General features: G+C 48.9%; 11 protein-coding genes across 11 annotated transcripts; 5 read left to right on the forward strand and 6 right to left on the reverse strand.

Moving 5' to 3' along the window:
* Positions 1-2,456: 2,456 nt before the first annotated feature.
* Positions 2,457-2,810, reverse strand: IAQ61_001643 (uncharacterized protein; the record flags this gene model as incomplete). The annotated part of the gene is made up of 1 exon (XM_066095190.1): positions 2,457-2,810. One exon carries the CDS (start codon positions 2,808-2,810, stop codon positions 2,457-2,459), a length of 354 nt encoding a protein of 117 aa, XP_065954674.1.
* Positions 2,811-4,327: 1,517 nt separating this feature from the next.
* Positions 4,328-7,111, reverse strand: IAQ61_001644 (uncharacterized protein; the record flags this gene model as incomplete). Its single annotated transcript, XM_066095191.1, has 1 exon — positions 4,328-7,111. The coding sequence occupies one exon, from the start codon at positions 7,109-7,111 to the stop codon at positions 5,369-5,371; it is 1,743 nt and encodes a 580-aa protein (XP_065954675.1). The 3' UTR covers positions 4,328-5,368.
* Positions 7,112-7,480: 369 nt separating this feature from the next.
* IAQ61_001645 (uncharacterized protein) lies at positions 7,481-8,536 on the reverse strand (the record flags this gene model as incomplete). The annotated part of the gene is made up of 1 exon (XM_066095192.1): positions 7,481-8,536. The coding sequence occupies one exon, from the start codon at positions 8,534-8,536 to the stop codon at positions 7,481-7,483; it is 1,056 nt and encodes a 351-aa protein (XP_065954676.1).
* A 627-nt stretch (positions 8,537-9,163) lies between these two features.
* IAQ61_001646 (uncharacterized protein) lies at positions 9,164-9,805 on the forward strand (the record flags this gene model as incomplete). Its single annotated transcript, XM_066095193.1, has 1 exon — positions 9,164-9,805. The coding sequence occupies one exon, from the start codon at positions 9,164-9,166 to the stop codon at positions 9,803-9,805; it is 642 nt and encodes a 213-aa protein (XP_065954677.1).
* Positions 9,806-11,569: 1,764 nt separating this feature from the next.
* Positions 11,570-11,773, forward strand: IAQ61_001647 (uncharacterized protein; the record flags this gene model as incomplete). Its single annotated transcript, XM_066095194.1, has 1 exon — positions 11,570-11,773. The coding sequence occupies one exon, from the start codon at positions 11,570-11,572 to the stop codon at positions 11,771-11,773; it is 204 nt and encodes a 67-aa protein (XP_065954678.1).
* A 591-nt stretch (positions 11,774-12,364) lies between these two features.
* On the reverse strand, positions 12,365-13,309 carry IAQ61_001648 (uncharacterized protein; the record flags this gene model as incomplete). Its single annotated transcript, XM_066095195.1, has 3 exons — positions 13,048-13,309; positions 12,694-12,981; positions 12,365-12,593 (listed from the first exon to the last, which is right to left on the reverse strand). Exons 1-3 carry the CDS (start codon positions 13,173-13,175, stop codon positions 12,365-12,367), a joined length of 645 nt encoding a protein of 214 aa, XP_065954679.1. The 5' UTR covers positions 13,176-13,309.
* Positions 13,310-13,489: 180 nt separating this feature from the next.
* Positions 13,490-13,929, forward strand: IAQ61_001649 (uncharacterized protein; the record flags this gene model as incomplete). Its single annotated transcript, XM_066095196.1, has 2 exons — positions 13,490-13,538; positions 13,670-13,929. 2 exons carry the CDS (start codon positions 13,490-13,492, stop codon positions 13,927-13,929), a joined length of 309 nt encoding a protein of 102 aa, XP_065954680.1.
* A 149-nt stretch (positions 13,930-14,078) lies between these two features.
* On the reverse strand, positions 14,079-16,461 carry IAQ61_001650 (uncharacterized protein; the record flags this gene model as incomplete). Its single annotated transcript, XM_066095197.1, has 3 exons — positions 14,079-15,173; positions 15,223-16,229; positions 16,290-16,461. The coding sequence occupies 3 exons, from the start codon at positions 16,459-16,461 to the stop codon at positions 14,079-14,081; spliced, it is 2,274 nt and encodes a 757-aa protein (XP_065954681.1).
* Positions 16,462-16,753: 292 nt separating this feature from the next.
* On the reverse strand, positions 16,754-17,460 carry IAQ61_001651 (uncharacterized protein; the record flags this gene model as incomplete). Its single annotated transcript, XM_066095198.1, has 5 exons — positions 16,754-16,819; positions 16,871-16,894; positions 16,951-17,091; positions 17,147-17,369; positions 17,432-17,460. The coding sequence occupies 5 exons, from the start codon at positions 17,458-17,460 to the stop codon at positions 16,754-16,756; spliced, it is 483 nt and encodes a 160-aa protein (XP_065954682.1).
* Positions 17,461-17,919: 459 nt separating this feature from the next.
* Positions 17,920-18,669, forward strand: IAQ61_001652 (uncharacterized protein; the record flags this gene model as incomplete). The annotated part of the gene is made up of 1 exon (XM_066095199.1): positions 17,920-18,669. The coding sequence occupies one exon, from the start codon at positions 17,920-17,922 to the stop codon at positions 18,667-18,669; it is 750 nt and encodes a 249-aa protein (XP_065954683.1).
* Positions 18,670-18,930: 261 nt separating this feature from the next.
* On the forward strand, positions 18,931-20,955 carry IAQ61_001653 (uncharacterized protein; the record flags this gene model as incomplete). The annotated part of the gene is made up of 1 exon (XM_066095200.1): positions 18,931-20,955. The coding sequence occupies one exon, from the start codon at positions 18,931-18,933 to the stop codon at positions 20,953-20,955; it is 2,025 nt and encodes a 674-aa protein (XP_065954684.1).
* Between the last annotated feature and the right edge of the window lie 265 nt (positions 20,956-21,220).

A 21,220-nucleotide genomic window follows, 5' to 3' on the forward strand; every position in this document is an offset into this window, starting at 1 on the left:
GGAATCTATTATGATTCACGCATTTATCGAGTCACCTGCGATTTGCATATCAAGTAAAAGCTGATTGTGAGGTACTCGTTGCTAGATACCTGATGTCTCATCTCGCTACCCTATAGGCATCCTCATACTGTGTTTTGCGCTTAGGTGACAACCAAGATCAGCCTATGCGTACGTCCGTGGGTGAAGTAGTCACTTCCTGTCTAGTCTTCCAATGTGCCTGCAACATTACCATACCATAGCTACGTGCTCGAGTCTCTATGATCCTAAGTGCCGGCTCCGAGTTGCCGGATTATCGAGTGCTTTGAGGATCGCGCCCAATGAGCAGACCATTGAGAGAGCCCTATTCAACCACTTTGGATTTATTTGAGGCTGCCCCAAGAATGTTGCGGATTGATGACAAAGCAGATGTAGCCAGCATAAAGCAATACGCTCTGCAGTTACAGTGCTATATATATAACACTCTGCGTCCTAGTGGTGTATTTTCCGACTGTGCGGTTCATTTGGTCAGGTGGGTAGCCGTAGTATGGTGACCGACTGAGCGAGTGCGGAGGCTGGCATGGCTTAGAACTTGGGCATGTAGTGACAGAGTAACGACTGTTCTAGCTATCGGTGCTTTGGAATAAGACTACTGTGTTTATATAATCCTGTTAGCAAAGCTCTGACTCTGAGTGCCCCTTCATTGCGACCAGATGCAATGACAATCTTTGGGGCGGCGTCAACCGAACAGGCCGCGTCAAGGGGCTCGAAGAATGTGAAGAATCTGTACTTCTCTACGAAGGTAGAGAGCCTTATCTCCTGTACTTGTCTGGCCCTTTTGTTGTGTCCGTATATGTATTGTCTCGTGAGGGGGTGGCAGCAGTGCGTGCTGCCTCTTGAAACGTGATAGATTGGAGCGAACTGCCGTGATATATGCGTAGCAACTAGGAGCCTGAGTTCTCAGAGGTGCCTGTGGCCTGAGAGACGGTGCTGGCTCAGAAAGCAAACGAGATTCACACGCATGCCGTCTAGCCCCGTCCATCACTGCGCAACAACACAACAGTGCCCCACTTTTTGAGTAAACGGTGCATCCACCACTAATCTCCCAACCTCCAGATTATAGCGTATATATAGTATAGATTTACCAAGTATTCTATCAATTCATCCTGTCGAGAGGACAGCGTGGTCTAGTGGACCAGATAACCCAAGGTTACAATACACTAAAACTCACAAGGTATGTGGAATTGCTCTTCTGTACAGTGTGTGTCTGCAAGCTGCTAGCTGCGAGTCGAATCCGGGGGTGGCCTCGATTGATCTTCCGGACGACCTTTTTTTTTTGCTCTTTTTTGTCTCCTTTTCTCAGTGAGTGGCCGGGCAGGGTCATGTGTGGTAGCGTCGATAGTATGGTAAACGTAGTATGTGTTATGGGAACTTGGCCTTGGCTTGCCCGCGTTTAATGTTGTGACCGTGCCATCCCCTAGCCATCTTTCCTTTTCCTGATGTTGGTCTAACTTAGTGGCATATCTAAAGTTTTTTTTAGTGATATAGCAAAAGTTTCGACCAGTGTTCCACAGCATTGTCACCATGCGCTACTATCACGACAGCAACCCCAGAGACTTACACCTTTTCATTATCAAAATATCCTGAAAGCTCACCTATTATCGCACAAAAATATGGTTATATCAGTAAACATACCCTTCAATATACTGATAGTGCCTTGAAATTGACTGCTGGCCTCTTGCCCTCTACGAGAGTTCACGATCACTGCATGAATGTGCTTAAGAGACTAACGAAATCGCATATAAACTACCGCTTAGATCCTTTGCAAGCATATTGCAGGGCCCTCAATCGGATGGTTTGCGCGACATGGGTGGCGGCCGCGGCATGAACAATGCCCCCAATGGCAGTGCTCAAGAGGGAATGCGGTTTCAGTGTATATGCGCAGCAAAGCACATTTGATGCTGCAAAAAGCACTTCTCCTTGCCTCGTCGCGCATCTGCGAGCGCACATGTGTGTCTTTGCTGTGTTACTCGAAAAGAGTGACTCGACGAGCGCGAGCAAGTGCCCAGCTCACAAACACTTCTGCAGATGACATCGCACCTATAATTCAACATCCTTTTCAAACGGATCCTTTTATGCATTAGGGCGAATGGTTGCAATAGAGTGCTGCTTGGGTACAGCTCACTGTCCTTGCCAACCGTGGCCCAGCAGTACCCTGCGACCACGGGATCGAGGGCGGACAAAGACACAGTTATCACAGTATATTATATATCCTCACGAAGCAGAACGGTGACCAAACTCTGCGAAAACCCTTGTATTTGATTCCGCCTATAGTGAGCAACGTCTAGGAACTTTCTCTACACTGGATTATATCTTTGGGATCCATCATTGCAGCTCCAATTGTCCAGGTATCGCTCTGATTCACCAGCTTATTCATTCCTGTCCTTACATCTCATTTTCCATGTGGCCCTCTGCGCGGGTTACGTTGCGACTGAGTGTTCGAAATGCCTGTGCTGGATGATCGATGGCCATGCGCTGACAATAGCTCTCGAGAAACTTCGTGGACCGGATGGAGGGAGGAAACCGAAAACCTTCGCGGGGCGCAGCCTGTGGGCTTGTAGGTGAATACTGCGTTGCCTGAACGACTCATTTTTAGCAATAACTTGCGCGACGATAACCTTGGAGTAAAACCTTCGCGTTGCCTCCTGCGTCATGTAGACACTTGACGGAATAGACGGTACGTGTAGCTGATCTTTTGGGACTGAAGATGGTTTCTTGGTCATTGAATCCATGAAGCGCAGATCTGGGCTGTCGGGAGCGGCGTAGACGCCCATGACGGAGAGAATGAAGCTGTCTACACCTCGATATCTTTGTGTGTGCGCGTGTGCGCGACGACAGTGAGATAACCTAACACTTATATTGCTCAGAAATTTGACCATAGACAGGGCGAATGCTTACCAACTATTGCGCAGTTGTTGCCAAATCAATCCATGAGCCTGGTATGTCTCGCTCTGAGAATACTTCTTGGTGCGGTTTGAGATAGCGTAGTTTTCGAGTTTTGGCAGAAAGAAGGAGAAGTTGACGGAGCCTCGTTTGAGAGCAGAAACTGTCAAGTAAGAAAAGGGAGGTAGTTGGGCCCTGCTAACATTCTCTAGGCAAGGACAAGTCGAAGTCAATACAAATGTTTACATGGTACATCGAGTGTCGGAAGGATGATCAAAGAATTGAATTGTTAGCGTGTAAAGCATCTCGTGAAACGATAGAGAAGAGTTAAATGGCGTTGAAGCTGCAAACACTCTGGCGCTAATGCGACTGTGTCTGCCCATTCTCGAATACTCGCAGTGACCCCAAAGTCCATGAGCTCGTTACCTCCCTTCTCGATCCGTCGGCCGATGCCTTTCAAATCGGCGCTTCCAGCCCAAACCAATCCCCCCAAACAGTGTGCTTCAACTTCTGGTGGGCGAACAGCATGTCGCATTTCAAGCGCTGGGCAGCAAATAACCGCCCAATCCTGGAAGGTCAACTCGGTGATCAAGATACATGGGTAATTTGACTGAAGGGGCAGGGTTGGCAACCAAGCAAACATAGCGCTGATTCATGCTAGACGTGCTGCCGGTCTCCCACATGGTTACTACCTCTGGCTTGTTGGTGAGGGCAAGGAGCCGACAAAGCCTGGGGCGCACCGCGCTGGTTGATACGAGTACTACATTGATGAGGGGCAATTACTACAGGTATTCGAGATCATGAGGACGGCTTGGGATACTTGCTCACTACAACAGGCTCGCGAGACCACGCAGCGCCCGGATGGATTTTATTCAACCTACCGCAGAGACTGCGGGACTTGATGTGATGCCATATTAGATCGAAGATGGAGACAGAAAGCGACTGGATTTCTAGAGCCGCCGCAAAGGAACGGCAGACAACAATGGAGGGGCTTTGGAGTAAGATGCTTGGTCATAAGTGAGATTAAGATGCGTACAAGGAACGATAGGGTGTATTGAATCGAGACGAAACAAGGCATTCAAAATCACTAGTGTCAAATTTCCATGATACCGAGTGCTGAGACGCGCTCTTTGGTCTGGCTAGAGTTTGGTGGTCATGACATTCGATCACAAACTAGGAAGGCTGGTTTACGCAGAATCAGAGTACTCAGGATGACGTGCCCTCCATGGAAAGACGGAGTCCTTATGGTCGACAATAGGCCGGCCATACACGTGAAAGATTGGGACATAGGAAGAGTAGAATGAGAGAATTGGATGTAATAAGAATTCATTAAAATTCACAACACGTCTCTATTCCCTTCCATAAAACTATAAGAACTCCAGCAGCTTCCATTGCAGCTGCAGTGACCTATACTCGTGCTGCTACGGCTCTGACCACTTCGACTGTTCTCTCGATCAGATTAAGGATTCTTCACAGCCCATATATTCAGTCTTATGCTCCTATAGCACCTGAAAAGCGGCATCAACACACTACGGCAACCAGTTACCCACCCCATTAGTAGGTCTGCCAGTAACCATAAGACTCCCGCAACCACAGCCACCGACGCTCAGACGCTCTTCAATCTTTGCTTGCTCCTGGGATTCTCCCAATTCACAATTCTGGCTACCACCCCCCTAAATCCCTGAACATTAAGATAATGTTCAAAGTTCCGAATTTCGAATCTCTGCGTGGCTTTGATGATGAGCTTGAAGCTGTCACTTGTTGAGTGAGTTTCTAAGGTAAACAAGAAACAGAAACAGAAATCCTATGACATGTCGATGCGCAGGACACTAAGAAAGAGTATCAGAGGATATCATAGATCAAAATATAACAGATTTCCGTTGGCAAAGCCAACAACAGGGGATTATCAGAAAGAATGCACAGTATCATATCTTACTATCATGCCTTATTAGCCAAATTGGAGATTCATCCATGAGGATTCACTTTCAGTCGGACGTTCTCATAATATGGACGAGAATTGTTTGTTGTATTGTATTGTATTGGTACAGAAGCAGACCTAATGAATCTCTCAGATCTGGACATGAGCGATCTCCTTTGAACCTTCAGTTGGTCGTAGTTGTATACTGCAATGAGACAGTGTTGGCATCGAGTACGAGAAGGCCCAATGCTAACGTGAGACTTGTATCTGAATACAAGTGTCTGGGGTGTTTCGTTCGTGTTCCTCCAACAAGGAATTGTGCGATTTATACGGCCAGGGCTAGTGTGCTTGAAGTCTAAATGTTGGCGGTGACTGGGATTCCGCAACGAAATTCGATGGACGCCATGGTCTGTGGTCGAGCGCCGACATCGAAGTGAAATCAAGTAGAAGTAAGGAGTAGTTTCAGGGTAAGGCGCATGAATGGTGCTTATTCGTGTCGTCTTGTTAGGAAGACCATTTGGCCCTCCAGACCTAATGGTCCAAGTTTCCCACGTCTCCATTCCTGACCAGTGTACTGGGGTGTGTCGGCGGTCCGTCCCGTCCCAAACTCTTCAAATCAGTAAGAAGCGTGCGCAGATGCGCCTCCCGATTCTGATTCGAGCGCCATGTCACCGCCTGAGAGTAGTACAGAATGTCCCAAGCATCGTCGCTAAGGTTTTGGAGGAACGTGGGTAGCGACTTTGCCTTTTCGTATGCTCGCCACAAGATGCGGCGGACATCGTCGTTGGCGCCGACGTATGCAAGCTCGATAGCCTGGTTGAACGACTTAAGAGCAGGCGAGATGTTAAAAGGAGGGGGCAATCTGACGCGGAGACGACCGAGTGCCTCGAGGTGCTCGGGATCTCGGCGCGCGGCGTCCATACGCTCCTGCAGAGTGACCGTGCGACTCTCATCTAGTTTGTACGGGTCGGGTGCGGTCTCGTGCGCGATGACTGTGGGGTCTGCCCGTTGTTCTTCGATGACTTTCTGGATAAACATGAGTTTCTCCATGAGTCTTGGATCTTGCATGATCTTGTCGACTTGGGCCTGAACTTCTGCGGGTATCTCGTCCTCCCCATCCTTTTCCGACAGAGGCGCATTCGCGTGCGCAAGCTTTCCAATCTCGTTGGCGAGCTGTTCGGGATCCATTTCACGATTGAAGTTAATAGAGTCGACCTCCTCTTGCGCGCTATCCGGATCTTCGCTGAGCACAGCATCGAGCTCAGCCTCAAGTTCGCTATCGCTGCCAATGGACTTGAGTACGTCGCGCATCTGGTGCAGCAGCAGCTCCATGTCTTCAAAATCTGTCGGGTCCTGCAGTGCAGATTCTTTAGCCTCCACATCAATTCCGCTGGCTGTTTTAGCCACTTCTTTCTCAAACTCTGACCACTCCTTCTCGAATTCAGGGTCTGCCGCGTCATTGGTCATAGCGGCCAGTTTCTCCTGCATGGTCGGGTCCCGATCGATGGCAGTCATGGCCTTCATAAGCGCCTCCTGAAACTCGGAGCTGCCCAAGTTATCAACCTCTGGCAGCTTGTCGATAACGTCTCGAATCTCATCCTTTGCGGGGCTGAAGTCTGGGTCGTCGATCAGTTTCTGTAGCATCTCCTGGGTGCCCAAACGTAGGCTGGCATCCAATTGCTGAGCATCCGGTCCACCCTGTGTTGCTGCTTCTTCTATCGCTTCCATCTCCGACTTGCTCATGATGTCTTTCTTCATATCTCTCAGCTCCTCAGTCAGGTCTGCGAAGTTGGGGTTCGTGATGAGGCTGTCGAGGAGGCGCCTGTTGAGCTCTACATTGTCGTAATTGGGGTTTTTCTGCGATTCGATAATCATTCTATACATCTCCTGGTCTTTCTTCCAGTCTGCTTTCGTTTCAAGGCGCTCTACAAGTCGCCTTGGCATGCCTCTATCTACATCTTGCTCGTACCAATTGATAACAGGTAGATCGTCCGCTTCGAGCTCTTTGTCCGTCAATGGGCGGCCAAGCTGATCCTCATTTTCAGCTTGAGACTCTTCTCGAATCCTCGACTCGATGGATTCAAGCTGCTGCTTCACCGATAACTTGGTAGTCGATGTGCCGCCGTTCTTAGAGCGCTCGCTTTCAGTCGCCTTGTGTTTGCTACGGTGGGTAGGAGCTGGGAGGGACCATCCAATGGAACATCGTATTGACTGTGGGCGCCATAGAGCCCTTATAAGCGCTCTGGATGGGACGTAAGCTTTGGAAAATGTCATCGTGGTCGTAATGGAAGATGCTGACGTTCTGGTATTGACTTTTTGAGCAGCTGCAAACTGTGCAAACAAGCTTGGCATTCCCGAGAAACTCCGCAGGCAGTTCAGACTAAACAGTTCCAAATGACAACGTCACCAACACCAAATAGTCAATTAGATTTGACTAGTGTGTATATAGTATTGCTTCAGGCCTACAAAATACATTCACGAGCGTAAATCCCTATATTATCTTTGAACTTCGAATTTGTACCATGCCCAGCCATTACATACAGTTATGATTGTTCAACCTCATTCCTGTGAACGCAACCATACACAGCTCATCAGCAACCCTCATAGCACAACCAAGTAAAGTGGTCCAATTGTTCTGGCCCTTTATGTCAAGAGAATAGTCATCGCCACCGCTACTGCCAACGCCATGGTTGAAGCCTGCTCAGCAATTCCCACCTCGCCCATCAGTCTCAGCGCAAATCCACCATCAATCGTCACATTGGGCACCAATTTTCGGCCAATTGGGTTTTGGACACCGTTGAAGTCGTCAACCACATCCATCGCCACGCCAATGTTGAAAAAATCGACTAGGACAAACGTTGGCTGTTTCAACAATTCACTGCTACATTGACGTATGTGTGTTCCAAGCCCACCGGGCCCATCCCAAGAGTTTGTCTCCGCAACCTTTCGTGTCTCTGGGGTCTGGATACCAAAAGCCTGCTTCCAGTAGAGAAAGTGGTTCATGAGGAATAACCTGCCCGAGTCCTGCAGCTCCCGAACCGTTGATGTATTCGAGGGGCGATCTGGCTTGCAGTCGAAATTCTCAGCATACGTAACGGCGTACGCGTTCTCCCAGACAAAGTCAAACTCCCTTAACAAGTATGGCGCCATTATATTGTCTGGTGTTATAGGATGGACAAAGCTTACGAGGCGTTCGCCCTTGTCAATCATGTCTTCCAGTGTTGGCCATGTCTTCTTGAACTCGTTCGAAGGTGGTGGTGCTTTGTCAATCTGTGAAGGTACATAGCCATAATGTGCCAGGTTGGCTTTCGAGTATTCTTCCATCAACTCTTGGGCCTCGACACCATTCATGTTTACCAGCAACAATGTCACCACTTCATTGGGATTTACATCGAGCCATTTTCGTATCTCCCGTAGCCACTCGTGAAGTAGTCCAACATCGAAAAGTGTGCAGACTGAATGGCACAGGTGAAGCTCTCGATTCTTTGTTTGAGCATTCTCGGCAACGTGTACTTGGGCAGTCAACAGCCGTACGCCAGCGTCAAGCTGCACAGTAGTGTTGAAGATTTGATTTCCAAAAGTCGAGTATCCAGAAGAAGCATCGCGTACGAAAGGAGAGTCGTGTGCGCCGAGGTATGTGACTTCGTCATAGTGTAAAGAGCACAACTGGGGAGAATTGTTGCATGCTCGACCTGTCATGAGCTGAGGACGGGCGCGTGCTAATGCGATGATCAATAGTACGGAAAGCAAGAGAAGGATGCGCATTGTCGATTGTGATACGTGACTTCCTTTGTTCGGTTGAGTTGCTTGATGGTACACAGTGTCGGCCAGTGTGATATTGCAATACGAGATGATTCAGTACAGATGGATAAAGAACTTGCTGCACTGTGAAAGTTAGAAAGCAGCGGGAAATTACTCCTTACTTGTTAGTAGGTCTATGTGAATGGCGAAAAACAAGACTAACAACATTGTCGGTGAACACTAGCGTCAGTGAAACAGGATGTTTAGGCTACACTTCACGAGGCCTGAACCTCACAGCATTTAGCAAGCCTGTGAGTCAGCCACACATTCACCTTGTGCGTGAGAATTCTCGCAAACAGCGGATCTTCAGTCTGTGGCACTATCGGGTTACAGTGTTCATGTTTCACAGCTGGAGGCACTGAGCCATGCAGCATCATAAAATCCCCATCCTTCACGCTTGAGGTCACAAAACATTCTCTCAATCAGCATCATCCTCTCAACCAGTCCCATCACGCTTTGCCAAATTGCCAGATCAATTTGTGAGATATCGTCACATACCCTTTCACACCCATAGAAAGATTGATCATGTCAGGCCACCGTGAAGAAGAGCTTCCGTCAACACCGCCCCGCCGTGGTTCACATGCGTCGGCAGGCGATGAGGAGACCGATACCTCGTATGATTCTGACCACAGCTCAAAATTTTCACACCTAGCTAAGTCTCCACGTACTGGAATGCCGGACCCTGCTCGCAACCAATACTCGAACAAGGAGTCTGCCAAAGTCAACGCGGGCTTTGACATGGGCGCTCAGGACCAAGACGAGATGCAAGAAGACGAATCAAAGAACGTAGCAAGTGCTTTCGCATCGAATATGCCCGCGGTAGACATCGACTTCAGCCAGCTCATTGTTCCGATTGTAGCACCAGCACCCGCATCTACTGCCGAGCAGCTCGTACAGCGTCTCCTTAACCCACCGCCTCATGCGTTCCTATACGGTGTCCTTTCCATGCAATGGGCCATTGGTGCTGTTGGTCAGCTGCGACACTTCGTCTTTCGTAACAGCGACGAACGATACATCTTGAAGGAGGACTCGGCGGTTCGTACGCGCGGTGCAGAGTTGGGTCTGCCAGCTATGTATCTGGAATGGCTGTGCGGCGATGATGAGTCTGTCACAGCGTCAGAGCAAGGCATATATCTTACACCGAGATTCTTCCAAGAGCTCGAGTAGGATTTGTAGGTCAAGCATGGCGAGGTGCCAACTTTCTTTACCTTGTCGTGCTGATTTGACGAGAACCTGAGGATGTAGTCTTAAATTATTTGCTAAGCTTGTTGCATCTGATGTAGCTGAGAAATATACTTCTATCAAATGCTCATGTGTTTTCCTTCCATCTTAAAAGTGATATCCTGATGGCTCCTTGACACCACAGTTATGAAAATAGTTGGAGGCTGCCACATTCTAAAAGTAGTTCCTGTGGTTCAAAGAAGCTTCCAGCCATTAATTCATATTTCCCAAAATATCTGCTGTTCTTGACATTGCCTGCTAGCCTGCCTTGGAGTATTCTGGCTCATCGTTGCCCATTGCGATTCTTGGTTATGGTAGCTCGTAAGTAGGAGTCGCTTTTGCCGAGTCAGTTGTCAGTTGTTCCTATGTCATCTGGAAATTGAATTTGAGTGCGATGAGTGGAGCGGGGACGAATTTAGGACGGCGCGATTGGAGGCGGTGTGAGACACAAGCAGACAGCGCAACGTGCCGAAAAGGCTGGTCAAACTGTGAGAATTTTCAGGAATGATGAAAGAGGAACGGAGACTTTCCTTATGCATAGTAGAACTTACAGTATGGCACCAGAAGGCACTCTGCCTCAAGATCAGCAGGCAACTCAACGAACGAGAAGATATGAGGATGTGTGAAGACTTGACGAGATAGTCAATGACTTGCAGGCAGCTGGGCGTTTTTAAAGAAGTTATGAGTCGAGAACAGGCACCTCTAAGGTATCTCGACACCTTATTTCTCTCGTTTTGAAGCCTCGATCGCGTGGAAACACTGCACGTGTTACCTAATCCCGCACCGCAGCAACAGCCTCGGAGTGATTTGTCAGTGCCACAGAATTGGGTCAAGCCTGCACATAGCAACAATGGTGTTTCAAGCTTGACGTGTTCCCGGGTAATACTTTCTGATGACTGTCTAGAATGATGGTTGTTTATGGAAGTTTGTTAGAAGCTGTGATTCTTAGATCCTTCATGTCTATGCACTTCAACTCGCTACGTTGGATGGCTGGTTAGGCGCAAGGGTATACTGATATCATCTCATCTCGGTGAAAAATTTAAGGAATCACCTTTGCATATCCTATCTCGCCTCCTGTTGCTTTCTGATGCTTTCTCAAAATCGCATTCACTGTTGCATGCACTTGCCGCCTCGCTTGTTTTAGCGCGGTAAAATGCTGCGTTGAAGGTAAGAGCCAAGTAAACAAGGGCGTTTGTTTGCAAAGTTTCCCACATATAAACCTCTCTCCCGGTACCCCTCTCCAAGTCTCCTCACCTCTCTTTTCCTGCAAGCTTTTCTCCAACACAACCCTCCCTTTGCTATACAGCCGGACACACATCCGGTCACTGATACGGTGATACGAGAAGCTTCAAACTTCTTTGTAAGTCATCCACCTTTCAGTCGAGAACAACTCTTCACAGTTGCTCCCTTTGACCTCACTGCCGACATTTGACTAACATCTGGCACAGAGGAAGGATACAGCACTCCTCAAGACATCAATCACACAACAGTTCCGCACTATATGTGCACGGGTTGGGATTGAGGGCGAGACATTCTACTCTTCTGGGGTTCCAATGCTCCCGCGCTATTTCAAGTGGAATAGTGCGGGAGTGTTGGAACCCCAGAAGGGTATAATATCTCGCCCTCAATCCCCCGGTACTCTTCTCGACTGCTCCTGCACAAGCGAGAACAGCGACACTACTTACCGACAACACCACCGCTGAAAACACCATGGACAGCGGTCAGGCCACTTCCATCCAGCCTGACCATACATATCGGTTCTCAGAAGCGCCATCACTATTGCTTGGGCATTTTCAGCGTAGCTGCACAGCTATACCGGGTCCTATCACCTCTCTTCATCGCTTCATCTTCGTCAACCTTCTTCAAACAGAGACCCATGACAGCAAGGAAACTGTCGCCGTTCCCGAGCATTGAGTAGCGTCAAAGACATTATTACGGAGAACGACATCCTACGCCAAGATATCAGCAAGGGACCTGAAGAGTTTGAGAGGCGCAAGCCTTCCTCTACCAGCATATCGCAGCTGCGAGAATCTCGAAACTACGAAGCGAAAGCACACTTGGGGGTAATTACATCCCATGCCAAGATGTCGGCGGGGGGTCTTGCAATGGATTTTTGAAGGGATGGGGAAGCGCACCCACCCTGTACCGGCACAACCCAGTTGCAGGAATTTGGGGCTGACGGAAGCTGGGCTCAAGTGAGCAAGGATTTATACTGGTTCTCTTTATACACTTGTAAAATAAACAATTCACTCTTCTCAAGTCATATTCACAGAGCCCAGTATGTGTGATGATCTCGTGAAACAGTAACAAGGAAATTCATTATGTGCCCTGATTGGCAAGTGTGCTCATCCATACAAAATTCCCAATCTCCATTCACAACAAACATCGCAAGTCACAGCATAGACAATATAACTACGATACATAAACGTGACTCCCAAACTCCAAATCAAATCGAAACACTTCCATTTGTTACAGTCTTGGTTGATCCAACTTGTCTGACAGTCATCACCTCACCCATCCTTTTGGCGCACACATGAAGCTCGCGCCGAGACACCAAGACTTCTGCTCCCTCACTGGTGCCTTGTAGATTCCCAACTTTGGTACTGTGATGTTGAGGTCGAAGGTCGAAGTGGCGGACATATCAGGCAAGAAGCGAGGAGGTGGAGTGGGGAGCGCAGACGGGAGCGTGCATTCGGGAGAACTGATGGTATGGGGTGTGCAAGTGTCGTAGCAACTATTCTCGCGTTAGTTTTTGAATTTCAATGCGACAGGGTGTTCCTATGTGAAGTACGCGATGATGGGTTTGGTGGGTTGGGTCTTGCAGGACAACTTACTCGCCGTATTTGCTGGACTTTCCTCCGCAGACAGCGAGGCAGTCGACGCAAATGAAGAGCGGAGAGCAAGGCGTGCTCGAATTAGCCCAGGGAGGCAATCCTGTGGCGTTGTATTCTGGCGCAGCGGTAATCAGGTTTGGGGGAGGCGCTGTAGCTGTGGCATTGATTTCGTAGCCTGTAGGACGGGTGACCCAAATCACTTCAGAGGTTGAAGCTGGGGTCGGTGCGCATGTCGGTACGAAGAACGTTTTTACTGCAGAGACGTCGGTAGCGCATTCGACCCATGTCCTGGGGATGTGTTAGCGGTTTTACTGAAGGGCAGAGAGGTAGTTGCATGAATGGAGCAAAGCGTACCCGCCAAACGTTGCGCCGCACGAGTTTGTCCCGATGAAGGACTTCGTCTCACCACAGTCTCGCCTGGCCGGTCCAGCCAACGAAATTGCTGCCCATGAGAGGAGAAGAAAGATCTGGACTTTCATCATGGCTGGCGGTGGTGCAAATGGGATGAGACTGTCAGAGTCTGGCTAGCGATGAGAACAAGGGGGAGTATTGGATGTAGATGCAAAAGAACAAGGAGCCAGTTCAATTCATGAGATTGGAATGTTTTTGATATTTTCGAATGAAAGTTTTTGTTCGTGGGTACTGAGCCACAAGGTGGTTGAAGAGCAAGGCTTAAATACATTTGTCCCTAGGCTGCCCGTCCACAGAGCCCTCAGTCATCCACCGCTCAGCGAGAAGCCGTTGAATCGACGATCTACCGCGGACCGGATGCCGTTTGGAGGACGACGTGCGAGCTATGAAACTCAAGTATGACATTGAAGCTGAAGTCATTCACCGATACGAAAGTAAGGTGCCATGGGAGCAGTGATTAACGTTACAGGCTATAGCTAGTAGTCAAGTCTATACATTGACTGGACATCTCCCAATGCCAAGGTCCTCCAACGTGATGCAATTACAAAGATCGCTGAGCCTTTAGAATGTTGTACAGACGAATGGTCGCATCCAGACCTAGTGGACGTGGTAAATCCTCAAGGCAAGGTAGGACTCAACGTTCAGTGTGACGGCAGATCCTTCCTGGCCAATGGCCAAGAAATCGCAAAATGCTGTACAAAGCTAGAGGCAGAAGTATTAGAGAGCATTCCTCAACATTTGGTTGTAGTGTGCAGTGAGACAACAACAATTGCAACCGGGGCAGGGGAAATGCGACGTATCATGAGACCTGCAGCACCCTCGTAATCCCACTTTACCAGTCAGTGTATTCTCAAAATCCTCCTGATAGGATCGCGGACGGAATAGTGGAAGGCCTGATTGACGTAGATACGGAGATGGTATGCTCATGCTGCGAGGCTAAGTATTTTGGCTGGTGTTTCTCCTACAGTGCCCTCTCACAACTCGTCTTGAGACTGCTTTTTCACTTTAGGTCTCAGATACCAGGTCTTGTGGGTGTAGTCTTGATCAGGTCCCTTGACTTGATAGTCAATGCAGAAGGTCTCAAGCTTAGCCCCTCGAAACCTGAACTCATAGCCTGCAAGATAATCTGTTTCTGGTTCAATTTCGCGAATCTTTGCATGTGCCAGCCATCCGAGCTGATCTTCGCCTGGTGCGTGGAATTTCCACGTGTAATAAGGATGGCGAAACTCCTTTTCATCTTCGGGTAAAAGCTTTTGGTAGATGGCCCCTTCTTCATCGAAGCAGGTATAGATGTAGCTGCGCGTCACACCAAAAGAGAAGCCATTGTCTGACTCGAAGGTGCTGTCTTCTTGATAAAGATACTCTGCGTCAGCCTCAACTACCCGAGGGCGAAAATGCGCAGTTCCACTGTACGAACAGCCGGGGGAAGAAGCACTGTGCGAGTTGATCTTGCGGTTGAAACTCCATACACCCTGCAACCCACGAAAGACTGCTGAAGCAACAAGTCTCAGATCTCCCCTATCCTTGATCGTCAACTCGTTTACTTCTTTTGTTACAGCAGCACCATCAGGATCAGTTATATCGCTACGATAGCGTGCTGGAAAGACTGGACCACGTTGGGGACCGAAATATTTGTCAGCACGCGTAATGCCCATTACTCTCGCAAACTGTTCTACGAAACCGACATAATCCGACATCCACAATTGTGGCACGTGTAATGCGCGCTCATCCCTCATGGCTGCCCGCATTATCCTCACGTCGTCGCCGCCGGGAGAATGAGGCTTCGACGATCCCCCGAGGTTGTCCGGTGCCATCCTGTCTTTCGTCCAAGTTTCCGCAATGTAGCGTGCTTGCAACTCCATGACACCCCAGTATGGACCTTCGTAAAACCCGACAGCAGCAAGATTGGGTAGGCCAGTTGTGGAACCGTGTGTGAAGATGAAAGGGATTCGTGAGGACAAAGGATCATAGTCAAGACGATCCTTGATGGCAGAGTCTAGATACTCGAGATCGACTCTGTAACCAGTTGCTTCTATAATGCCTACGACATTACTAATTATGGTACTTCCCTCTAAGGGTGTCAGTGGCATACGTATATCACACGCTTATTTAACATACTGTCGCTTTCTTTGCCTGCGCATGATGCCAGGGATCATATTGCTTCAACAGTATATCAAACTCACTTGTGTCTTGTCGCTGTTTGACCTCTTCCACCCATCCCTGGACAGGGACGATGATGCCACTTCGAACAAACTCGGCATATGTGTCGGTGATGCCTGTGTATGGAGGGTACTGCATTTGGGCCTCTTTGTACACAAGCTCTGGAAATCCAAGATCACTTTGATCGCCTCCGAGAAGTGAGCGCAGGAAACCGTGGCCTTTACGAGCGATTTCTGGTGGAACCGGTTTGGTAACTGCTGAGATTTCTCCATTGCCACGGCGGGAGAGATCGTATAATACAAGGTCAATTGGTAGAAATGTGGGTGCAGCTTTGGATGCCTGAACGTCGGCGGTTTTACAGCGAGCGGGAAGATATCGTGGGAGTATATAGAAGGGGCGGTTTATTACGTGGTAGATCCTACTGTCAGCATGAATTGTGCTGGGCCTGTCGGGCTGGGGACCCGCACTCGATACCTGTAAGGCAGCACTTGAGGCAGCCTCAGAGCCGCTTATACCGCCACCAATGACGACAATCTTACCAGCTTGTTTGCTCAGGGAAGATAGTTTGCGAAAACGGGAGGAGTGCTGCATGTTGGGCAGGCTTTTGCTTAGAGAAGGATCGAAAGACCGGCCTGGCTTGTCAAAGAAGCCACTTGCAATGACAAGATAATCGAACTCTCTTGTGCACAGTTGCTCCGTAACCATGTCCTGTGTGATGATTGTCCAAGTCTGAAGAGTATCATCAAGGCTTGCTTTGACAACTTTCGTGTTTAGTTGAATGACTGGTTCGAGCCCAAATTTTGCGCTGTACATTCCCAGATACTTCCCGACCTCATGCGCTCGGGGAAATAGTGGTATCTTGGCAGGCATGTTATTGTCATCAGGGTTCTGGTCAGGAGGGAACAAGCAATGCCAGTCAAGATCTGAAAAGGCGACTGTGAACCTGCTCAAATTCGTTCTCATCTCTATGAATCATCATCAGCTATGCTATTCAACCATATGCCCTTTAGATAGAATCAACGTACCTGGATCGCATTTATCGCCAGTCTCGCCTTCCCGCGCTCTCCACATACCTCCAACGCGATCGGCGGTCTCAAAAACGGTCACTGAGAAACCATGATACTGAAGGAATGTCTTCGCAGTGGTGAGCCCAGCTGGCCCAGCACCAACAATGCACACTCTCCGAGGAGTGGACATGGTCACGGTGTCGCAATGGTGACTTGCTGAGTAAGCGCGGCGAGTATTCGCAAATAGAATAGACAGGAGACGCTCATACGGAAGAGGTATGAACCTATTGCGAGGAGAGACGTTTTTACGGAGTTCTGGAAAGAGAGCTCCCACAAATGTGTCTAAGCTGTGTGTTTGACTTGAGTGTTTGGAAGAGGAGAAACGATGACGCTAACAACAACCCCTCGGTGCATGGGCCAATCAGGAAAAACTACACTTGATGACACATGACAGATGCAAGAAGGAAGAAATATACATGAAATTATTCATTGAGCACACCAGAATTGATCAAGGTACTCTTCATGGTTTGGAACTGGGTTTTCCCATACTAACACAGTCAGGTTCACAGTGCTTCGAGGGCGGACAGTGCGTAACGTACCGAGATCAAGTAGCGAATGTGTCCCTAAGTGAACAATCAGAGACTACACAATAGAACAGCGGCGAAACTCATGTGCTTACGAGGTCAGTGACTTGCTTGTGTTGTTCGAACTCGGACCGCGCAAATTGTCGCATATCTTTTCTCGCCCCTTCATCTGGAATGTTGTTTGTACTGCGGACAATCTCTCTCCACAGTGCCAATGCACGTTGTCGCTGGATGAACTGCGCCAATTTCAGTGTCTAGTCAAGAATTGTACTTGCTTCGTGAGCTTTTTACGTGGTCAAGGCCGACTGGAGCTTTCCCTCGTGCTCTGAGCCGGGAGGGCGGCTTGCTTGCTATTGTCGCATATCCTCGCAGCATTCCATACACACACTCATAGGCAGACTGGATGAATTGTTGTTTCAAGAGGATTCGGATAGATGGCCAGATGCAGATCAGGAGAATGGCTGATGGAATGGATGAGGCTCTTCGGGTGACGTACAGAACGGTGGCTGCAAAGCTAGACCGTCAATGTTCTAGATCAGCACGCATTAGCCCTACCGGTACCGTCGCCACCCATACCCCGCGACGCGTCTTCCCCAGATCATCATCATCGACACGCGACAGCTCGCGAATTCCCGATCATACGGACAAGCCCCTTGCGATCCAGCACTGTGATATCTCTCGATTCAGCTGCTGGTAAAGGGGTGTGTTTGAAAGAACTCAGGAACACGTATGGCCCTGTACGAAGCGTCCAGGCGATTGGTCAAGTCGAGTAATTCACCAAAAACGCAGTAACTCACGTCTCCAGCACAAACTTTTCCAGCGGTCTACAAACACATTTTTTCGAGCATTTCATCAGCACCCAGGTCTCCTTGTAGCATACTTCTACTATCCGCAAAAGACCTTTCATCGCCAGCATCTCCTCACCGCCCAGCCCTTCCATACTTGTCGACAATATCCATTCATCGCCTACACCATTGGATCGCTTGTCCCTATTCCTACATACCTCCTCTTCCATTATCTGTCACTTCTTGGCAATTAATATTGCTCATAGCGCAAAATCTCCCATGAAAACGAGTGACGTGATGCTCGGCAATGTTCGTGCTATGACTGTCGAAAAACTACTCGAGGATGACGCGTCTGGCTTACGTGCATACGAATCCTTACGCACAAGACCCTCATTTCAGTTGCAATTGGTATTGTCTGGCGCCTCGCTCACGGAGGACGACCTCCACGCGTGTATAGACTTGGTTGAGGCAACATCCGGGGCGGACTACAAGGCATCCAGCATTGGTTGGCATCGCAGCGCAAAAGCAGAGGAGATGATGGATCCGAAAATGATCTTGCTTCTTCTTAGGGAAAACTCTGTAAGATCCAATCCGCATACCAAGGGCCCAACTGGAGGTGACAACGTTTGTCCTCTACATGCTCCTAATTTCTACTACGCGCAGAATCCCGTATCCTCCGCGCGCTCCCGTAACAACCGCATCATCGGTTTCATTTCCTTCATGTTCACCAGCGACGATCCCCCTCACGAAGACCGCGAGGTCGTATATATCTATGAGATACACCTTGCCGAGAGCCTCCGCGGCCAGGGCCTTGGCTCACACCTTATCAGATTCGCTGAGCTTGTGGCGCAGCAATGCGGCATCAGTAAGATCATGCTGACTGTCTTCACAGCCAACACGGGGGCCAAGGCTTTGTATGAACGATTGGGATATAGCAAGGATGCTTGCTCGCCCAGGGACAAGGTGATGCGGCGGAAAGTCGTTAAGGCGGACTACATGATCATGAGTAAGGAGTTGGCAGGTAGCTAGGTGCAGTATGTGTATCCACTTCTACTCCTTCTTATGATCTGTTCCCGTGGCGCGACGCAGTGATGAAATGTATTGCGCTGCCGACATCATAGGATGTCATCGCTTTTCAGCCTAACCCTTCGTCCTCCAGCCAAGACATGAGGCCACCAAGGCTGACGAATTGGACGGCTGCGGGGTGCTCAGCCCCGGAATGATGTTTACTTCATTAGAACATCAATCTCAAAATCTCCCTCGGGAATCATCTTACCAAGTTCTGGGGAAATGCACGACCATCTGTGCGATCCTTGTCTCCAGGTCATCGACAGGTTCATGCACGTTGTAAAGGCCTGGAGAAACTCAAAAGTAGCATGTGACGACGAGCCCTCATGGACTGACCCAAACCATCCAAACGATTACACGCTGTCCCATCATGGCAATCTTTTGAAGCTTCAGAAATCTGCGCATTCGGGATGTCGCTTATGCAACCTTCTCAGCATACTTGATAAAACTACTGCATCTCCTGACTGTCCTCAACTCGAAGCTAACACAGCTAGAGCCTACAATCTCAAGATCCTTCCCGTACCTGAGTTAAATGACCAACTTGGTTATCTCGATTTGGCGACTTTTGCGACCTCGGAAACATACGACGTTCGCGTGTGCATCTGGAATGCACGGACAAGTAGCTATGATTCAAGCTCATACGCGCAGAGTACAGGCTCATCGCAAGTCCTGCAAGTAGCCAAACGCTGGCTCACGGATTGCCTGGATGGCCATGAAAAATGCAACAGCCTAGTCACTCCACCATACCATAGGCCCACTCGTCTTGTGCGACTTCGAAGCATCGGTGACAGAGTCACGTCCATCAGTCTGTTCTGTTATGCTGCTGGTCAAGATCGGCCTGTTGACTATCTTACCCTTTCGCATTGCTGGGGCCAAGGAAATTTCGTTCAATTGAATACGGCAAATCTGACGGCATTTCACGAGGATATACCAATGGATCTACTTCCAAAGACATTCGCAGACGCCATCTACATCACCCATTTCTTGGGATTCCAGTACGTGTGGATCGATTCGCTATGTATCATCCAAGACTCTCTTGAAGACTGGACGCTCGAGTCCAAATCCATGGGGAAGATTTATCAACATGCCATCTGTACTCTTGCAGCAGTAGGAGCAGACAACAGCAACGACGGCTGTTTCTACCAACGTCTTTACCTGAAAGAACATCTTTCTGACAATTTCTGGTTGCCCGTATACGATTTATTCGCCCATAAGCAGCAGGGTCGAAGCTATGATTCTGGTTGTCCGGCTTCCTTGCATTCTCGGGCTTGGGTGATGCAGGAGCAGTGCCTTTCCGTTCGAGCGATCAACTTTGGCCGTCACGAGATCTCTTGGAACTGTGTATCCACGAATATATCCGAACCCCGGGCTTCGACGAGTAGCTTGGTTGGTCAATCAACATTGCCTCACGAATTCTATGCGTCATTGGCCCAACCCACAGGCAAGGGCTCAAATTCCCAGGTGTCCCATAACCTCCAAAACTTGGAATTTTGGTGGAAGATTGTGCAGCAGTATTCTGGTCGTGATTTAACTGTTGCGACAGACAAGTGGCCAGCATTTCAAGGTCTAGCTTTTGAAGTTGCTAGAGCATGGAAGCAGTCCTTGTTCTATGGTCTATGGGAACACGACATTTTGCACGAGTTGCTTTGGTCAATCAGTATCAAGCCATTACATCCCAAACTGGAAGTCGGTGCGCCATCCTGGAGCTGGCTTAGCATGAGCTCGGCAGTTGTGTCGTGGAATCTTCGATTTGAAGTTGCGACGGTTGAGCATGCGAGTGTCCAGGCGTCCGTTGCACATATTTCTCCCGATGTGGACACTGCGCATTTCTCGGAACCGAGGGCGCCAGAACTTCATGTTACTGGCAGGCTTGCGAGTTTGGTAACGTATGCCTTTGAATGGGTGAATATACCATGGCGATATCGCTTCTGCTTGATCAAAAGGCGGCGTCATCTTAAACGCATTACAAGACGTAAGGCTGCGGAGCATATTGTTCAACAGAGCGCTATAGCCACTACGTGGGTTCCCGATCTCGCTTTCGATGCATCGTGGAATACGTTTGCTCTTCACCTAGCAACATATATTCGAGAGGATGGGAGTGGTATACTAACTGGGCTAGTAGTCATGCCAATAGCCACATCAAGGACCACCTTTACAAGACTTGGATTCTTTACCTATCAAAGTGATGATGTAAAGACACTGAGAGACAGCACTTTTGGGTTAGACATGAGCATCACATTGAAATGAATGATTGAGAAGATATCATTGATGTTAAGACCTTGTAGCCAGTCGTCATGCTCTCCTTGTAAAAGTTTTCAGAACAACTCTCGTCCAAACTGTAGTTACCGAAGCAGTCTGGTCGGTGTCGGCGCCACCAAAGGATCGCCCTTAGAGCTCTTACACGGAAATTTTGGGAGCTCTGCGCCCTCGCCGCTCGGTCCGCGGAGCATAAATTCCGCATCTGGATATACTCTTAGCATGGACTCAATATTAGGTGCCGGTTAGGACAAAG

This window comes from Plenodomus lingam, assembly GCF_022343315.1.
Source record: "Plenodomus lingam strain CAN1 chromosome Unknown contig_13, whole genome shotgun sequence".
Taxonomy (NCBI): Eukaryota; Fungi; Ascomycota; class Dothideomycetes; order Pleosporales; family Leptosphaeriaceae; genus Plenodomus; species Plenodomus lingam.